Raw genomic sequence first — 19,172 nt, 5'->3', positions numbered from 1 at the left:
ACTCAGATACACTATAAATATCTGTAGTGCCTAAAAGACCAAACAATTCATTCTTCTTTTTTTTTTTAAATAAATTTATTTTATTTATTTATTTTTGGCTGCGTTGGGTCTTCGTTGCTGCGCGCGGGCTTTCTCTAGTTGCGGGGAGCGGGGGCTACTCTTCGTTGCGGTGCACGGGCTTCTCGTTGTGGTGGCTTCTCTTGTTGCGGAGCATGGGCTGTACGCGCGCAGCCTTCAGTAGTTGTGGCTCGCAGGCTCTAGAGCGCAGGCTCAGTAGTTGTGGCGCACGGGCTTGGTTGATGCACGGCATGTGGGATCCTCCCAGTCCAGGGCTCGAACCCGTGTCCCCTGCATTGGCAGGCGGATTCTTAACCACTGTGCCACCAGGGAAGTCCCCATTTTTCTTTTTAATGAGTAGTTTTTTACGTTAATGGACTATACCATGTAACCTATTATTTATAACCTGTCAACTCCCCAATAGGATTAAGGGTCTCAAAAAGATTTACATACACAATATATATTCACATAAGCACAGAAGTTAAAATGAAGCTACAAGCCAACTCCAAACTGTAAAGCAGAATGGGCAAAAGGAGGTTACCAAAGAATTTGAGAGTCTTTGTTATTATTTTTTTCACTTACTACATTTGGCCCAGAACATTCTGGCAGCCAAGCATAAAGGAGCACCCAGGCTAAACAGTTGTCATTATTGGATGAAAAGGAAGCCTGGACATTCTAATTTGACCCAACTATTTCATTTAAGAGAGTATGTGTGCTGGACTCTGAACCGTGATGCTGGAGCAGGGAAGGCCCCTGCTTTGGAGGAGGCCGGAGAGAGATGGAGTCATGAGCCCAAGGGGGCACACTAAGGGCTGTTCCAGATTTGTGGGAACACAGATGAGGAAGCAGCTGATTCTGCCTGGGGTGGGGCTGGGAGTGAGGGAGGAGTTCCCTGGAGAGAAGGTAGCATCTGACGGAGTCTTGAAGTACCTCTGGTTGCTGGGGAAGTTTTACACTAGTAACGTGATGACAGTCCTGTGAGAGAGAAGGTTCTCCTTTGTGGGAGAGCCTGGGTGATGGGAGGAGGAGGAAGGAAGAAATTAAGACTCAGATTGTTAATACTTAGTCTGAAATATACATTTGGTCCCAGCTGAGATCATCTTATTGCAGTGTGAAGTCTTTTCAGCCAAATTACAAAAATTCAAATAGTTACATAATATATCTTTCTTGGTAAATGAAATGAATCCATCACTGCGGGAGACAGTATGTGGAATATCAAGGTGTCTTTGCATAGATCTGCTAAGGGGCCCGAGAACGGTGGCATTCGAGACTACTGGAAGACAGAAGGACTTTCCAGGTGTCATTTAAGAAATGAATACTCCAAAATACATGAGCCTAGGAGACTCACAGAGTATCTTGATTTGTCTGATGGAAATGATGATGCTGATGATAACAGTTACCATTTATTTAGTGCTGACTGTGTGCTGGGTCTACCTCTAGTGTCTACCACCTTAACGACCACGTGCTACTGCTCTTAGGGGTGATCACAGGAATTTCCAAGGTGGACGGGCCTCCATGGGAACAGGCTGTAGGAGAGATCATTGCTAATCCCCCACCCATTCCAGGAGGGGAGCATTACTGATTAAACTTTTTGATTGACCCAGCAGGATTACTCAGAAGAGTATGGCGAGCGCAGAGGAAAGGGCAGCTTCCCGGCCATGATCACCCCGGCTTATCAGAATGCCAAGAAAGCCAACGAACTCGCTAGTGATGTAAGTGCCACATTGAGGCGACCCACAGAGCCACAGAAGAAGGAGAAATGAGACTTTGAAGGCTGTGCTTACTGAAACCTATGTACAGTTAAATTTATCAGGGCTGAGTCAAAGCAGAATGTTAGCCCTCAATTCCTATCCAAATTCCTGACATCTGCATTTTTAGCTCATGCTGTTAGGTCACATTTATCTGCTTCAAAGGAGATTGACATGGACAAGCCGCACAACTTACTTGAAGTCAGCTGAAGCAAGTGCACATACTGGTCCCGCTAGATAAGCTGGGGTTAGGAGAGTCTTTGCAAAATAACCCATCTTAGAAATTGAGCACTTCAGAGGAATAGCTGATTAAAATAAATCGTATGATTATCAAACTCGGTGTAACCCAGTTGATAAAATGATTTTTATTTGCAGAATGTTAACCAGTTGGCAGTCCTTGAAAGAGAAGCTATAATTAAACTTGGTAAAGTGACAAGCACACTGCAGATCTTACACCAACTTGAACTTGGTCTATAATCAGAAGCCCGGCGTTCATTTCATACCCCCTTTGCCCTTCTCCTTTACTTTGTTACTATTCAGTTATTACCCATTTCCTTAGAAGAGTGCACTCTGCCCTGAGAGGGGAAGTAAAGGACACATTCATCACTGGAGGCTGGATGAGAAATGATTGTTAAAACCAAGGGCAGAATGGGTTTTGGATTATACCTTTAGCTATGATCATTTTGAGACCTTTCTTCATGCAGAATTAGAATGTAAAGTGTAAAAAATGTGAAAGGGGGCAGTAAAATGTTAATATAAAAGGGGCTAAGTGGTTTATGGACTTCGGTGGAGGAAAAACCCATGTGATTATTTGTTCCTCCAGAAAATTCTATTAAATAAATGTTGACATTAAATGTGAAGTAAGCGTAGAGTAACTTCTCTCATGGAGCATGAAAACCACAACTCCAGGTGCTCTGTGTGCTTCTTTCAGATAAAATACAGGCAGGACTTCAATAAGATGAAGGGCGCTGCACACTATCATTCCCTCCCAGCCCAAGACAACCTGGTTCTCAAGCGGGCTCAGAGCGTGAACAAGCTTGTGAGTGAGGTACGTACGGGGACATTTTCACCTGTGTGCTGTCACCTCCTTTATCTCCGACAGACAGTGAAGGGGCGACCCCAGAAGGAAAAGTTCCGTGTAACACCACATAAACTACACATGAGTTACCAGTTCCCAAAGAACGAATAGTCCATAAAAAGCAATTCACAAGAGAGCCTAGGATCAATCTAATTAAATCCTTCTCTGATGGTTCAAAAGTTTCTTCCCAGAATTCTCACAGGGCTATAAATATTCCCAAGTTCCCAGCAATACATTTCTAGTTGCCAGAATACTGGAGGAGACAAGCTTTATAACAATATGTCATTCTTATAGAGCGGAAATCAAAGATGGGAACGTTTTGAACGTGGAACCTCCTTCATTCTCTCATTATTGTAGTCAGGTTTCTGAGAAGTTGTGTGTACCATGTGAATTCCCCTCGCCTTAGAGGCTGACCTGGCTGCCAGAGACTGTGTTTTGTTTGGCCTACCCAGTGGTTACGATTTTTATAATTGCTAAGACTGTTTGGCAAGGAAATCTCCCCTCTAGCTCCCCACATCCTTTTTAAGTCCTGGAGTTTCTTCATAGCAGCTTCTCTGTTTGCATTGCCTGTCGGGACCCTGCAGGCATTTGAGTTGTCAGCCTCTTGGCAGGCTATTCATAGGACTCACCTAGCAAGTTATCTGAAACTCAGAAAAGGATATGCAAATTTCCTAAAACATTTTTCTTCTCTAACCCCTAAGAGTCAGTCTTTTACCCCGAAGTGTTCCTTAACCTGTGGTGCTCTAATTGCTCAGAATCACAAGGGTGACATTTCCTGGGCCTCATCAGCAACCTCAGATACTTTGAAGTAGTAGATGGGTGCCGAGCCCTTGGAACCTGCATTTTAAACAAATATTCCGCGTGATTCTGATGCTGTAGGCCAGAGGTCAGCAAACTATGGCCTGAGTGCCAAATCCAGCCCACAGCCTGTTTTTATAAATAAAGTTTTATTGAAACACATCATATTATCTATGGCTGCTTTCAAGCTACAAGAGTTGATATAAAGATGGGATGTTCCGCGAAGGGGCAAATATTTTCTGTCTGGTCATTTACGGAAAAAGTTTGCTGAACCTTGCTTTTGACTCAGAGACCATTAGATCTAGATGGGATCTTTGCAGTCTCTAGGCCCTCGCTTGTCATAGGCTTGGAAAAGTAAAGTGTCTTGTTCTGGTTCAGATAGACTTTTAGGGACAGAACTAGAACCAGACCGCTGATAATGTAGTTCTACCCAGGAATAACATTGTTACCATTTTGACCTCTTTCTATGTGAATATATCATAAACTAATATATGAATATAAAAACATACATTTGTAGAATTAGAATTCAACGTATATACAGTTTTGTGTACTTTTTAAATTTTACATCATATTGTAAGCATTACAATGCATCTTGCATACTTAATTAATTAATTAATTTATTTTTTGTGGTACGCGGGCCTCTCACTGTTGTGGCCTCTCCCGTTGCGGAGCACAGGCTCCGGATGCGCAGGCTCAGCGGCCATGGCTCACGGGCCCAGCCGCTCCGCGGCATGTGGGATCTTCCCGGACCAGGGCACGAACCTGTGTCCCCTGCATCGGCAGGCGGACTCTCAACCACTGTGCCACCAGGGAAGCCCGCATCTTGCATACTTTAAAAGTCATATTCCCACCAAATGTTTTATAAGATATGATAACAAGTTGCATTTCCTTTGGTAAGCGGTCACAAGGGAACCTTCCATTTCCTTTTGCTCTTATGTTTATCTAGTAAGACAAACCAGCCAGGCCTCTATTAATGGTAACCACCCTTCAGCTGCCTTCTCCAGCTACCTGGGATAACTTGGAGTCTATTTAGTAACTGTGGCCTCACATCTTATATCTAGCTACCCAGGGGAGCTCAACTAGCCATTTAAAATTAGAAGACACTTTGCATCTATGAGTGGTCTCATTTATTACACTCTTTTGTAAAGTAACTTTTTTGGTTAAATTCTACTTAAGTATACATACAGAGAAGTGCATATATCATAAGTGTACAACAGGAAGAATTTCCACAAGTGGACACGTCTGTGTAATTAGCACCCAGATCAAGAAACAGGACATGACCAGAAGTCCAGATACCTGTCCGCAAGAGTATCCACTGTCTGGATATCTAAAACCATTTTGCCATTTTTTTTTGAGCTATATGAAATCTTAAAGTATTTACTCTTGAAAGGGGCTGTATATTTTTAATATTCAGAACCAAACTGATTATTTACTTATCACTATTTGAAAGGAAAAAACATATTGTTAACCTACAGTATCCTATGCCTGGTATTTTAAAATCTTGGGTTGAAAGTTTTCTAAAAATATCCCAAGTCGAGTCCTGGTGACATTTTCAAGAGTGACTTCGGGTTTGGTTCTCTTGTGCATCTGGTGTTTTGGTTTCCAAGGTGAAGTATAAGAAGGATCTGGAAAGTAGTAAAGGTCATAGTATCAACTACTGTGAAACACCTCAATTCAGGAATGTGAGCAAGATCTCAAAATTCACCAGTGATTTGAGTTTTTAATGCCTACACGTCTGTTTGGGCTTTTTTTTTTAACGACCTTAATTTCTAGGTCTCCTAAGAGACAGTCTACGTGAATGTATCTGGGTGTCTTGGAGAAGCATGGCATCTGAGGCACAAATACTATGACTTTTGATAGAGATTGCCTGCTGGGGCTGGTCCATGGAGTGTTAAATCCCCTGGCATGCACTTGACCTTGAGCCCTCAGGGCTGTACTTGTCCTCTTGCATCCTTCGTGTATAGTAGTATCTGGCTCCTACTGGTGAATGCTGGTGAGGGAGCCTGGCTGAGCATGCAACGTCCCCTCTCAACTTGACTTTGTGCTTCTTAAATTAGTACAAGATCTCAGTTAACCTGCACAGTCACCTAGGGAGCCAGGTGTTATTTCCCCATCTTACAGGTGAGCAGATATATGCTGGAGTGGCATTTGCAGATTTGGAAATTCTCAGAGTCTGGGGATGTATCCTTGAGAACATCAAGGACTAGTTTATATGATTTTACTTCTTTTTTGTTGTTGTTGTTGCCCTCATTTTTACTAATTCCAATTTTTTTTCACAACTCACACACACACATTGTATTTTATTTTTACAAGAGCTAAATAAACTGACACCAAGCATTGTAAATGGATGACCGCAACAAAAGCAACAATGATTGCAATTACCAAACACGAAACACGCTCATAGTATGTCATGATATTGATGTTCAGTCCAGGGATCCTCCACTGCAACAGCTCCTTTACTTTGCAGTGGAAATTGATTTGTATATTTTTTCCTCTGAGTCCTTGTGAGATTTTTTTTTTAATTCAAACAGAAAGTCACAAAAATTATAATCATCAGTTCACTCAGTCCCATGTAATTAATTTTTTTTTCATCTTGATCTTTTGTTAGCACTTTTATGAATTCATCAGTTTTCCATTAGAGTTCTGAAAATGCTTATTCATTCAGTTCAGCAGTATAATCAGTTACCAGAAACCTGTACTTGTCAGAGTCTTTTCCATGAATTCCTTGAAGATGAAACCCTTTTATAGGAACATTTTTGTGAAAACATCAGAGTACACCCAGAACTGTCTGTAAATGGCAAAAGACTTAAAAATGACCACGGTTAAAGATTTGATGAAAGTTCGTAATAATGCAATTGACAAGGAAATTTAGTTATTTCTGAGATATACATTTTAAAGTAATAACTAGAATTATGACTTATAACATTATACCAGAACATATAAGTTTTTTAGAAACTTCATGTAATGTCTGATACATTTATATTAACATATTTCCATACAAATAACCCAAAGAAAGTTTAGTATTAGTTGGTTTTTTTGTTTGTTTTTTTATACTGCAGGTTCTTATTAGATTTTACTTCTGCTTAGCTGCGTATAACAGTAGAATTTAAAATCACTTGGGACTTCGTGAGGCTCAGTAAGGAATGTCTTCTGCATAAATGTCATGGTTAAGAGCACCAGCTTTGGAGCTGACGGACCTGGCTCCACAATTAGCCAAGTGGCCGACTTCGGGCACGTTAAGTTCTTGGAGCCGTTTTGCCCTCTGTAAAATGGGAATGATAATAATTCCCTCCTCCTCATAGAGCGCGTGTGAAGGTTAACAGAGATGAGTAGAACTGTGTCTGATGCAGAGTAATAGTATTCTGTTGGAATACTCTCAGTGCCTGGAAACTCCATGGCCTCCCAGGGGAGGTGATTTTAATGTAGCTTCATTAGAAGCTACCCACCTTTTCTTATTTATGACTTCTTGTCCTCCTGTTTTGTTCTTTGTTTGGTAAGCTGCACTTGGGACATAACATCGTTATGTCACATGGTTGCGGTAGTGACCAATGTGTCATGTATACGTCACAGATTTTGGCAAAGCTGGGGTTTTATTCCTCATATACTTAGAACTGGAGGTAATAGCATGCAGTGATGTGTACTAGCCCCCAGCATGGGGCTTGCATGCAGCCCCTGTACGATCAGTGCTTGTCCTTGGAAAGCTCCACACCTGTGCAATGGGTTTTCCCATTGGAAAAATCTGGTATATTTACAACTGAAAATGTTAAAAAAAAAAAAAAATCAGGTCCGTTTTGTGCCGTCTGGGTGCATCAGATCTTATGTTTTCTTGTGTGCTTGTCTCACCCCAACTTCTTGAATTTTAAGTTATTTTTTTTTAAGTTTGTCTTATTTTTAATTCAGAGACACACTGAATACTTAAATAGGTTCTATTTAATCATTTATGTTTTGGATTAGTGCATTCAGATGAGTAGTTTATCTTCAACGAGTTGGGGAGAGAATGCTTTTGTTGAAGGTTCTGTGTTCCCATGTAGAATAAATATAAAGAAAACTACCAGAACCACATGAGAGGCCACTATGAAGGAGTTGGGATGGACAGACGGATGCTCCATGCTCTGAAAGTTGGAAGCCTGGCAAGCAACGTGAGTCCTGTTGTGAAGGGCCTGCAGGTCCTGGGAGTCTGTTGGTGTGGAGAGTGGTGGGGCACAAGGAATTCAGCCAATTCTTTTTCAACCTCCTTTTTAAAAAAATCAGTGTTTTGTTGTGTAAAGATTGACCCAAAAGAGTTTGTAAATGTTAATCAGTGCAACCAAGGCGAGGTAAAAAAATCTTTGAAAAATTTTAAAAGCTTCAGTTTATTAAACGCAACTTTCTCTGCTTTGAAGAGGACTTAGATCTATTGTGATTGATCCAGTGTGAGAAAAACTTTCAGTTTCTGAGAGATAAAGAGAAATGGATGAGCATAATTCTCATGTGAAATGCTTCAGATTTCCAAAGCATTGCGATTTATTTAGAATTGGTTGGTTGGTTGGTTGATTGGTTCGTTCATTCATTCATTCAATCTTAGTGTTCATTGAAAACTTCCTGTATCCAGGCACTGCTCAAGATACTGGCATAACAAAATAGATCAGGACCCTCTTTTCCCAACAGCATGTGATCTGTTAATCTCTCTTTGGCTTTGTCAATTCAGTTTACAGGTTTGCAAATGCCAAATTGTAAATCTTGGAGGTAAAGGACACTGAGAAGGAACTGATTTCGTTATTAAAACATACAGACGTCAAATTTCCTCTACTTGAGAATGTCAAATTTGACCTTTAAAAATTTTTTTAAATACCCTGAAGACTCTTGACTTTTCATTGATTTTCTGGGGGTTAGCCAAGAAGCTCTTTTGTTACATACTTGTCTGCAAATGCTTCTTTTTAACAAAAAACTACAAGGGGTTCCATGATTAATAAGAAAGATAAAATAAATGTACTACAGATGACATTAACTAATTTTAGATTAATTAAGAAGAAGAATTCAAATTAATTAAAAACAAAAGTGTGAATATAATTTAATTTTCCTTGGAGGTGATGAAACTGAATTAATTTTGTTTCTGGTTATTTTTAAAAGATGCTTTTATGACATTCAAACAAGGTCAAAAGAGAGAGGGGACTAATTTCTCTTTTCTTGTTTTTTTCTTTGTGTTTCAGATTGCCTACAAGGCCAATTACAAACATAATGCTGTCGACTACAACTACCCAGCCACCCTTACTCCTTCCTATCAGACAACAATGAAACTGCTTCCCTTGAAAGATGTATGTCCTTTTCCAATAGTCCTTTCTGCTTTATTCCTGTCCCTTCCCTCCAGTAGAGTGATTCTTTTTTTTGGCTGCTTTGGGTCTTCGTTGCTGTGCACGGGCTTTCTCTAGTTGCAGTGAGCAGGGTCTACTCTTCGTTGTGGTGAGCAGGCTTCTCATTGCTGTGACTTCTCTTGTTGCGGAGCACGGGCTCTAGGCGTTCGGGCTTCAGAAGTCGTGGCTCGCGGGCTCTAGAGCGCAGGCTCAGTAGTTGTGGCGCACAGGCTTAGTTGCTCCGCGGCATGTGGGATCTTCCAGGACCAGGGATCGAATCTGTGTCGCCTTCATTGGCAGGCGGATTCCTAGGGAATCCGAGCCACCAGGGAAGTCCCAGTGGAGTGATTCTTAGGCAGCAAGATGGAAAGAAACAAGATACAACAGTTCAGAGGAGATGGAAGGGACTGAGAAAGGGGAACTCTTTTCTGATAGGAAGTCCATATATACATGTTTGGAAACTCTTAGATTTCCAACATAAGGCAGGGACAACTCTGGTTTCATCTTGAAAATCCTAAGGTTCCATTTCACCTCTTAGAGTCTGGGGACTGTGTGTGCTGCTGGACACATGAAAGTAATTATTCCCTAACAATGATGATTTTTTTTTAACGTTTTGGAGTGTGGTATGTTTAAGGACCAAAGGGAGTAAACTGAAATAGCTATAAGTTGAGAGGAAATGGTAACATTGACTTAAGTTTTTTCCCCAGGAGTGCTCGGGAAATATGGGTGGAATAATATGTATCACTAATTTCTTACAACAGTGATTTTATTTATTTATAGTTTGGCTTGTCTCCAATGAAATATGTATAATTAATTACATTTGTTGTTTTCTAATTATAAGAATTTTACTATATGTTTATTACAGAAAATTTAGATAATACAGAAATGTACAAAGAAAAAGGTAAATGTTATCTACTATTTTAAAAGTACATAAGGTGGTTTAGAACTGAGTTGGTATCATGGTTGTCAGTGAAAGTTATCTCCCATCAATCAATAATTTAATGTATCGTTCGACATGTTAATTGGATGCTCAGAGCTACTTTCCTTGACATTCCTTTGGGATCAGCACAACTTCAGCAGTTGACTTGGGCTTTGCCATTGGTAGATCAGTCTCTGCATCTTTCCCTTTTGCTCAGAGTAGGAGCAGTGTCAGGTTCAGCTGGGCATCTCCAGCGTCTAACAGTTTACAGGACAAAGAAGGCCAGTCATTGGCAAATGATAATTTGATGGATGAAAGGGGCTTATCAAACGTGTGATAAAGCAGGGGATGGGAAGTAGAAGAATATAAAAGGCCTACATTTTGCTTTTCCTTTTCCCAGAAAGTTTGCTCGAGTTGACTTATTCATTTCACCTTAATGAAATTCAAGGTTAAACTCGGCTACCAAAGCCAAGTTTCTCTTTTGGCTGCGTACATTACCTGGGAAACTGGAGGGATCAAGTGCATCTTGTAAAATTTGAATGCCAATTTTCACAGTAGAATTCTAGAAAAAATGTTTCATAGCGCAAACAAAACAGAGCGCTCTACAATTTTGTATTCCCACTATAACAGGACTTGCTGTTACGTTTGTCTGTATAAGACAGTGGATCAAACCAGGCACCTGGACTATAGTCAGCTCTCCTGGGGAAGTCGGAGAGGTGAATTAAAACTAGACTGGATTAGAAATATTAATTGGAACCAGAAGTAGTTTCCACACTGGCAACCCATGAGCCAGATCCAGGCTGCAGAGGTATTTTGTTTGGCCACACAGTGTTGAAAAAAAATTGGTTTTGAACCAATCTGTAGAAATTGTGAGAGTTCACATAGGGACTGTGGTCCTAGTTCCTGCATGGTAGCCATTGCCTGGCAAGGAGTGGCAGCTGCTTTTATCACCTTCATCTCCTTTATTTTCCCGGCTCCTGTGTGAATTTGAATTTACCACCCTTAATGAAGGGACTTTAGTATTCAGGAAGTTTGGGGAATCCATTTACAAGAAGATTTGTGGTCTCTATTTCTGTCTGGTAGTCTTAAAGGTGGTCAAGTAGCTATGAATTTAAATAAACAAGCACAGGTCCTTCATTAGAGAGCATTCCCTTCAGATGGATTTTATAAACACTAATAGCATTAAAAATGAGACTCTACCCTCAGCAAAGGGACCTTTCAGAAAGTAGACTGAAGCAATGACCAAGCATCCGTGATGTTGCAAAGATATAATTAATCATGCAGAGTGTTAATTATGTCCTGCAGAGGAAAGTAATTGTGCTCTGCAACATACTTAATGTAACATTATCAGGAAGGAATGTGCCGTTTAAAAAATACAGTTTTGTGACATTTTATCGTGCATAATTCTGAATTCTAATAGACTCTATTATGAGATGATAATTTTCCCTCTAACTTAATGCATTAGGAAGCTACTGTAGTATAATCTCATTAATGATTAACATTGAAATGACTTCATATTTCCTAGTTTTCTTAAATACCCCATGTCCAAAACTCAGAATGTACAAAAACTTTTCTCCTTGAATAATTAACTAAAAAGCTTGAAGCAATGCTGTCCTTTTTCTTCAAATCCAACAAAAGACTCTGTGGCCCAGTATCTGGAACACTCTGCTTTTCCTAGATCTTGTTCTAGAAGCTAATTTGTAAGTCTTTTTTTTTTTTTTCTAATTTGTCAGTCAGAATACATTTCCCTCTCTAAACAAAGTTAGCTCGGGCTATAGGGAACAGCCGGCCCATCTGTAAGATAACAAGTAACAGTTCCAAGCACACCAGCTTTGGCAAACCACATTTATAGTGTGTAGACTGGGAGCCACTTTGGGAGGCCAACTGCTGGGATTTAAAACCTAACTCTGACACTAGCTGGGTGACCTTGAGCAAGTCACTTCAGGTCTCTGTGCCTGTTTTCATGGTGTGAGGTAGGGATAATAACAGTGCCCACCCACAGAGTGGTTGGGAAGATTAGATACATCAATATGTGTAAAGCACTTGAAATAGTGCCAGGCGCATAGTAAGTGCTATTTTTTAGCCATAATTATTATTAGCTGATGTTGGGACAGGCAAGAATGGACTGAATACAAGGAAGAGATGCAGTATCAACTGGTCCTTGGGTCTGTTTCACTTGGGTCACTGGGTTTTAAAATATTGAACTATTTTTGAACCCATTATTATAATATTGAACCCATTTTCCAGCATTTAAAAAGTGTAAGAATTTACATAATAATATAGATTTCTGGTTTCTTTGGAGTAATTAGACTGTCTACTCTGAACCCCACTTTGATTCAGGATTGCCATCTCCTACAGCTGAGTGGTAGCTGCTGCCCTTCGCCCCAGTCCCCACCACTCCTTACTACTTCCCCAACAATGAGGCCAAACACTGACTAGTGCCAGCCTAGTGCCATCCAGCTAGTGGTCTGTGACTCACTGGGGTGGGCTGTCACCCAGGGAGGTGACAGCAGTCAGAGAGAATGGCAAAGACATCAGAGTCTAGTTTAGACAGACAGAAAACGGTAGGAAAGTACAGTGCTGGCTGCAGTACTACCCCTGTGAGGGCAGAGCCAGCTGCCAGAGTATGGCCAGAGGCAGTAGGTGGAGGTCTGGACAGAGTTGGCAATAGCTAGTGGGGATGCAGGGAAGGGGTATGGAGGTCTTAGGCAGAAGCTAGGCCTAAAGAAGCTGCCACACGGTGTGGGATACTGGGAGAGGCCCTGGGCTTTGGACAATTAAACAGAGTCATGAAGACCATGCATGGGGTGTTTGATGGTGATCTGAATGCTACAAACAGAGCGAAAGCCTAGTTGACTAAAGGGCCTAGCCGGGAGCCTGTAGGTTTTAAAATACCTTTCTCTGATTTAACGATGTGGATGAACACATTTTCCTCCGTTCACCAGCCATTTAGTTGACCTCTTTTATGAGCTGCCTGTTCAAGTCACTCAGTCCTCAGTGGACTGTTTTTCCATCTGTTGGCTTGGAGTGTCTTTTGGTCTCCAAATGGAATCTGATTCTTTCTCTGCTGATTTGAGAATCATGGCTCTGTAGGGCTGAGCGGGAGGGAGCTAAGTAAATCTTAGAGAAAAGTACAAATGACTTCTTGTGTCTCTTTGCCTCTTTTTACCCAGGTCAACTACAGGCAAAGCATTGACAAGCTGAAGTACAGCTCTGTGACCAACACCCCTCAGATTGTTCAAGCCAAAATCAACGCCCAGCAACTGAGTCATGTAAGTGACCTGCCCCTGCCCAGCTGGATATGGGGGACTTGTAATTGCTTTGCAGGGTCTGGATATCTGGTTCCCCAAAGATTTGACTTTCATTGATGGTGACACGTGTCCTATTACAACCATGAGATGACTCTCTTTGATTCAAATGTTTTATTATACAAAATTTCAAATACATTCAAAAGTAGAAAGAATATCATAATGAATAACCAGGTACCCATCACTCAGCTCAACTACTATTAACTCATGGCCAGTCTTGCTTCTATATGCCCATCCACTTCCCCCCTCCATATTATTTTGAAGAAAATTCTAAGTATTGTATAATTTAATCTATAAATATTTTAGTATGAATCTCTAAAAGATAAAAATAATTTAAAATGTATTTATACAATTTTAATATATCACACCAAAAAACTAACAATTCTTAACATCACCAACGTCCAGGTGGCATTCAGCATTCCAATCGTCTCATAAGGTTATAATTGTTTTTTACAGTTTGTCTGAATCAGGCTCCAAATAAGGTCCACACTTTGTGATTGGTTGATGTGTCTTCAAGACTCTTTTCATCTTGACGTTTTCCTCTTTATCACTTTTCTTTTCTTGCAAGTTGTTTGTTGAAGAACTTGAACTGTTTGTCCTGTAACACTTCCCACATCTGAGCTTTGCTGACTGCATCCCATTGTGGACTTCATGTATTCCTCTGGCCTCCAAATGCCTGTAACATAGTGGTTGGATCTATAGGTTTGATCAGGTTCAGGTTTAATTTGGGGGCAAGACTGCTTCTCAGATGGTGCTGTGTTCTTCCACTGAGAATCATATAATGTCTGGTTGGCTGTTCTTGTGTGTGATTTAAGATGGCTTTTTTCCAATGGGGGCAGGCATTAGATAATTACTCTTTGAGTATCTGCCCTGCACATAGCAAGAGGTTCAGAACTGCCGCAAGTTAAAAAAATAAGTTTCATATACCCTCAAGTGCTTCAGAGAGCAGTGGGTGAGGTAGCCACAGGGAAATCTTTTGCAAACTTATACCTTTGAGCATGGCTTTGAGTTGTCTGACTTTTCATTTGGTCTTCAATCTGTTAATTTAAAACACTCCTAAAATTACAGGCTTCCTTGTAAAAGGCCTTTTCCGGAAACTCCTTCTCGGCTGCAGGCCTACAAAAAGAGAGTGTTCTCTCCAAAGTTCTCCCTCTGCCCATGTAAAAACATGCAGCTACCCTGCAGGTTTATTTTAAATCCCACAGGTGAATTACCGTGCTGACTATGAGAAAAATAAGTTGAATTACACATTGCCACAGGATGTACCTCAGCTGGTGAAGGCCAGAACCAATGCCGAATTGTTTAGTGAGGTAAGCAGGCAGCGTCGGTGAGATCGTGGTGAGGGTTGCGCACAGACGTGGAAATGAAGATGCAAGGATGGTCCAGCAAAACAGGGACCAGGGGCTATTCTGTCCATGGAGAGGTTCATCAGAGGCGCCCATCAGGTTATAATTTTGAATTTTGCTGTCTCATGGCATGTGGTAGTTCACGGGGCTCAATGGATCATAGCAATTGAATTCTCACTGTATATGCACATGTATGATGTGTGCTGGGACACACACACACACATGCACACACACACACACACACACACACACCTCATCATCAGTATCATCATCGTGCTGATGACTTCTAGCTGGTGCTTTGCTGTGTAGGTAAAATTTAAGTTTTAAGAAAACCAATCTTAATCACCAGATGCTTCCGGGAGTCACAACTAGGCTATGATTAGGCTTCTCATTCTAGATGGGATTTGTAGGTCAGGAGAACGTAAAAAGGAACTAACCTTGGCTGGGGAGAGATCAATTAGGAGTTTGGGATTAACATATATACACACGACTATATATAGGATAGGCAAACAGTAGGGGCCTACTGTATAGCACAGGGAACTGTACTCAATATCTTGTAATAACCCATAATGGAAAAGAATACACACACACACACACACACACACACACACACATATACACATCTAAATCACTTTTCTGTACACTTGAAACTGGCACAACATCGTAAATTAATTATACTTCAATAAAACAAAATAAATAAGAAGGAATAACCTTTTCCATATGCTTATTCTGTGCGGGGCATTGGGATAGGCACTTTACATATGGAATTATTCAGTTGTTATAACCCCTTGGAGGCATTTACTACAGAGACACAGTTGGTGGCCTGGGCTTTGGTATCAGATAGAGAGAGTCAGGTGTTACTACCATGGCAATAATAATAACTTACATCCGTGTTGCACCTTACGTGCTTAGGTTATCTGTTTTCGTGTATACAATTTATTCTCACAGCCACCCTGAGACAGATAATATAATATTGTTTTTTCAAACGGTAAACTGAGGCCCAAAGAGGTAAAGTGATTTGTCCAAGGTCACATGATCAGGAAACAACAGCGCTAGGATGAACCCATGGGTCTTCTCTTTGCCCCCTCCCATTAGCACTGCCCCGCATGACCCTATAGTGAGGGAATCAACTGTGTTAATAATTGATGTTATCACTTTGATAACAGCCAAAATTCTGGTCTGTAAACAGAAGAAGACTTTGTTATTGAAAAAACAAAATTCTGTTCAACTTTTGGCAGGACTCTGGATAGCGACTCCCATTCACCTGCTTTCTTGTTTGTCAGGTTAAGTACAAAGAAGGCTGGGAGAAGACAAAGGGGAAGGGATTTGAGATGAAGCTGGATGCCATGTCTCTGCTGGCCGCCAAAGCCTCCGGAGAGCTTGCTAGCAACGTAGGTTTTCTCTCATTAACTCAGAAATGCATAAGAAATTGTTCCGGTGAAACGTCAGTGGTCCCGCAGAAAAAAATAATGACTGTTAACATTGTAAACATCGCTATACTTTAATCTTCCACTGGGTTCGAGAAAGACTGGAAGGTGGTTTTTTAGATTTGTTCCCTTTGCACTTGTTAAACTACAGCCCCTTAGATGGCAAAGTTCCTCTCTCACAGTCGACTTTCCTCTTTCTCTCAAGATTAAATACAAAGAAGATTATGAAAAAGCAAAAGGCAAAGTCCTGGGAACTACAGACACGAGGCTTCTGCACTCCCTGCAGGTTGCCAAGATGAGCAGTGAGGTAAACGCTTTTCTACCCCCCAAAGCTTCACTTAGAGTTGTGCTGCTCTGAAAGTTTTCCCCCAGCCTGCTTCACTGGAGACTGTTATTTTTTCCACTTCCACTTATAATTTCTTTCCTGGCTTACATGAGAAGTGTTTTCTCTTTCTTTATTTTGGCAAAGGATACTGTTCTTTTAAAGTAGATGAGAAGCATGTGGTCGGGGACCGTCATCTACTGTTCACGGTACAAGACGATCGGCCACATCTATTCACTCTGCGGGTGTTTACTAAACAACTACTCTGCGTGAGATACGGTGTGAGACACTGGGGCCGTAAGAACAAACAGCACATAACTGGTTCCTCCCTAATGGAGCTTAATTCTACTGGGAGAGTTAGACAGGAGGCATCCTGTTTATTGAGGTGATGTCCTGGATGAATCCTCTCGTCCGAACACACACGATATTCAAAATGTTTAGCCACCAACTGGGGCATCCAGGCTCCAACCACTCAGAATGACACTGCTTGTAAACAACTGTAGTGGCTGGAGGTTAACCTTGGTAAATGTCACTTACCAGAAGCCTTTGGGGAAGGAAAGTTCTGCCAGGAGGTCAGACTTGGTTTCTAATTAAGACTTCGTTGTCAATGCCAAACAGGCAGAAAGGAAGCACGGGCATTGGTTTTCTGCTTTACGATGGCCTGCTCTACGCTGTGAGGTCAGCTTATGCCGCTCTGATGATGCAGTCAGATATAATTACCTAATGAGTCATGAAGGACCCAGGGCTTGAAATAGAATAAGAGTGTTGGCATCTGGGTCACCATTGTGGTCGTGCCTACAGAACAAGCCCTATGATGTGCGTAGTCATGAAGCATTTGGCTTCAGTTTAGACAGAGAACAAATTGGTATTTCCCATTTGCAGGTGGAGCAAATGGGGCCAAAAAGGATGGACTTGCCCAAAGTCATGTAGTAGTCAGTGGTAGTGGTGGAGGAGTGGAGAATCAGACCCTAGAACTCTTACTAACTGGCACCGTGCTGCTTCTGCTGTACTACCTTTCCTCACCATCACACCATCACCATACCACCATCACTATCACCATATCACCAGAAACACCATCGCCACCATCATCACGTCATCCATCCTCATTGCTAACATTTATCAAGTGTTTGCTCTGTGCCATCCCTGCGCTAAGTGGGTTTGAGCTACTCTTTTGTTTACTTTTCACAATAGCCCTCCAAGGAAAATGAGCCATTAGAGAGGTAATGTGACTTTCTAGAGGTCTTCTAGCTGACAAAGCCCTGGAGCCCAAGCTTTGTTATTTTGCCTCTTAAAGTTTCTACAGAAACCACAGGTAGAGCGTTCTCTTCCTGGAGCAACTGGGGAAAAAGAGTTAGGAGGCATTCCTCCCAGAGACAAAGTAGTGTGAGACCTCAGTTTCCAGGTGCCACCACCTTACAGAGCCAAGACTTGGGTCACATCCTTTGGACAGACAGGTACCATTGTCCAGAGTGCCAGTTCCTCATGGAAACCTGGCCTACTTTCCGGTGTTTTCACATCACTCCTGCCAAGGCAGGCTTCACGTAATACAGCGTGTTTTGGTGCGTTCAAGGTTGAATACAAGAAAGGCTTCGAAAAGAGTAAGACCCACTTTCACCTGCCCATGGACATGGTCAACATGAGGCACGCTAAGAAGGCCCAAGCTCTGGCCAGTGACCGGGGCTACAGGAAGAAACTGCATGGATACACCGTGCTGCCTGAAGATATGAAGACTTGCTGGGCCAAGAAAGCCTATGGGCTGCAGAGTGAGGTGAGCCCTGGCCCTTTGCCAGTTCTCCCCACGCATCTCTTGCAACTGGATACAGTGACAATTTCAGAGTGATTTAGAACCTGTGCATGAGTCTATTAGGTGACTCAGAGGACCAAGAAGAATTTCTGGAGATGTGCCAGGCCCAGGGAGGATGGATGGGGAGGTAGAGATAGAGAATGAGTCAAGACGGTGGAGACTAGAGGGTGGAGGACTGGGGCTCAGAGCTATTGCGAAAGTCAAGATGTGTCGGTAACGGGATGAGCAAAGAGGAAGCAAGTGTTGAAAATGGTAAATCTGGTAAATGTTAAAAAGTACATCTGGGCAGTGTAGCAGGTTGGCAGATAAGATCCTTAGGCGAAAATCCCTCTTTTTGGTAAGGCAGTGAGGTGTTTCAGAGTTAAGGTAGAACAGCCTCTTCTGATTACAAGGTGAGCCAGTGGCTTCACCCCCAAGCAGAGTTCTGCCCGACTATAACGGAGCGGAGAGCAGCTCTTCCACAGAGACAGATACAGGATCGAGGGCTTTCCTAACTCGCCCGTTAACTTTGCCCCACCTGCATCCACGTGTCTGATTAGAGCTTGGTTTTTCTCTTGCAGCTGCAGTACAAGGCCGACCTCTCGTGGACGAAAGGCGTTGGGTGGCTGACGGAAGGCAGCCTCACTTTGGAGCAGGCCAAGAAGGCTGGGCAGCTGGTCAGCGAGGTAACCTGAGCCCAGGCCCCCAGCTTCTAGTCTCTCTCAGCCCAAGTCACCACCGAGAGAGCCACCTTTCCCTCTGATTCCTCCCCCATCCCCAGGCTTATTTTGAGTGAGACTCAGAGAGCACGTCTTCATTTTGCATGCATAGCACACCCTGAACTAACTTTCATACCCTTAAGCTTCCCGGGGAGGCATTTGTAAGAAGCCAACTAAAAGTAGGAGCTGGATCCAAAGCCTCGTTCAGAACGGTTGTGATATACAGTTAGTCACGTAGGAAACATGTTTGTTGTGTAAGAAGTGTGTGATTCCTTCTGAATCAGAGAATCTGGTGTTTGGAGGTCGGCATTCTCATGGTGCGTGTGCCTTAAACTCA

The 19,172-nt window shown here is 42.0% G+C and overlaps 1 protein-coding gene across 8 annotated transcripts in view; it reads left to right on the top strand.

The window, feature by feature from the left end:
- LOC101287605 (nebulin-related-anchoring protein) overlaps positions 1-19,172 on the top strand; it is a 74,619-nt gene that overhangs the window by 18,672 nt on the left and 36,775 nt on the right. For 6 of the 8 annotated variants that reach the window (XM_049697028.1, XM_049697034.1, XM_049697033.1 and 3 more), the window contains 10 exons: positions 1,662-1,769; positions 2,737-2,853; positions 7,713-7,820; positions 8,871-8,975; positions 13,104-13,202; positions 14,444-14,548; positions 15,868-15,975; positions 16,217-16,318; positions 17,904-18,101; positions 18,698-18,802. In XM_049697028.1, coding sequence (XP_049552985.1) covers positions 1,662-1,769; positions 2,737-2,853; positions 7,713-7,820; positions 8,871-8,975; positions 13,104-13,202; positions 14,444-14,548; positions 15,868-15,975; positions 16,217-16,318; positions 17,904-18,101; positions 18,698-18,802 — 1,155 coding nt within the window. The remainder of the gene's footprint in view (positions 1-1,661; positions 1,770-2,736; positions 2,854-7,712; positions 7,821-8,870; positions 8,976-13,103; positions 13,203-14,443; positions 14,549-15,867; positions 15,976-16,216; positions 16,319-17,903; positions 18,102-18,697; positions 18,803-19,172) is intronic. The other 2 variants (XM_049697031.1, XM_049697030.1) reach the window with 1 other exon arrangement.

This window comes from Orcinus orca, chromosome 14, assembly GCF_937001465.1.
Source record: "Orcinus orca chromosome 14, mOrcOrc1.1, whole genome shotgun sequence".
Lineage (NCBI taxonomy): Eukaryota > Metazoa > Chordata > Mammalia > Artiodactyla > Delphinidae > Orcinus > Orcinus orca.
This window is presented reverse-complemented; position numbering and strand designations above follow the sequence as displayed.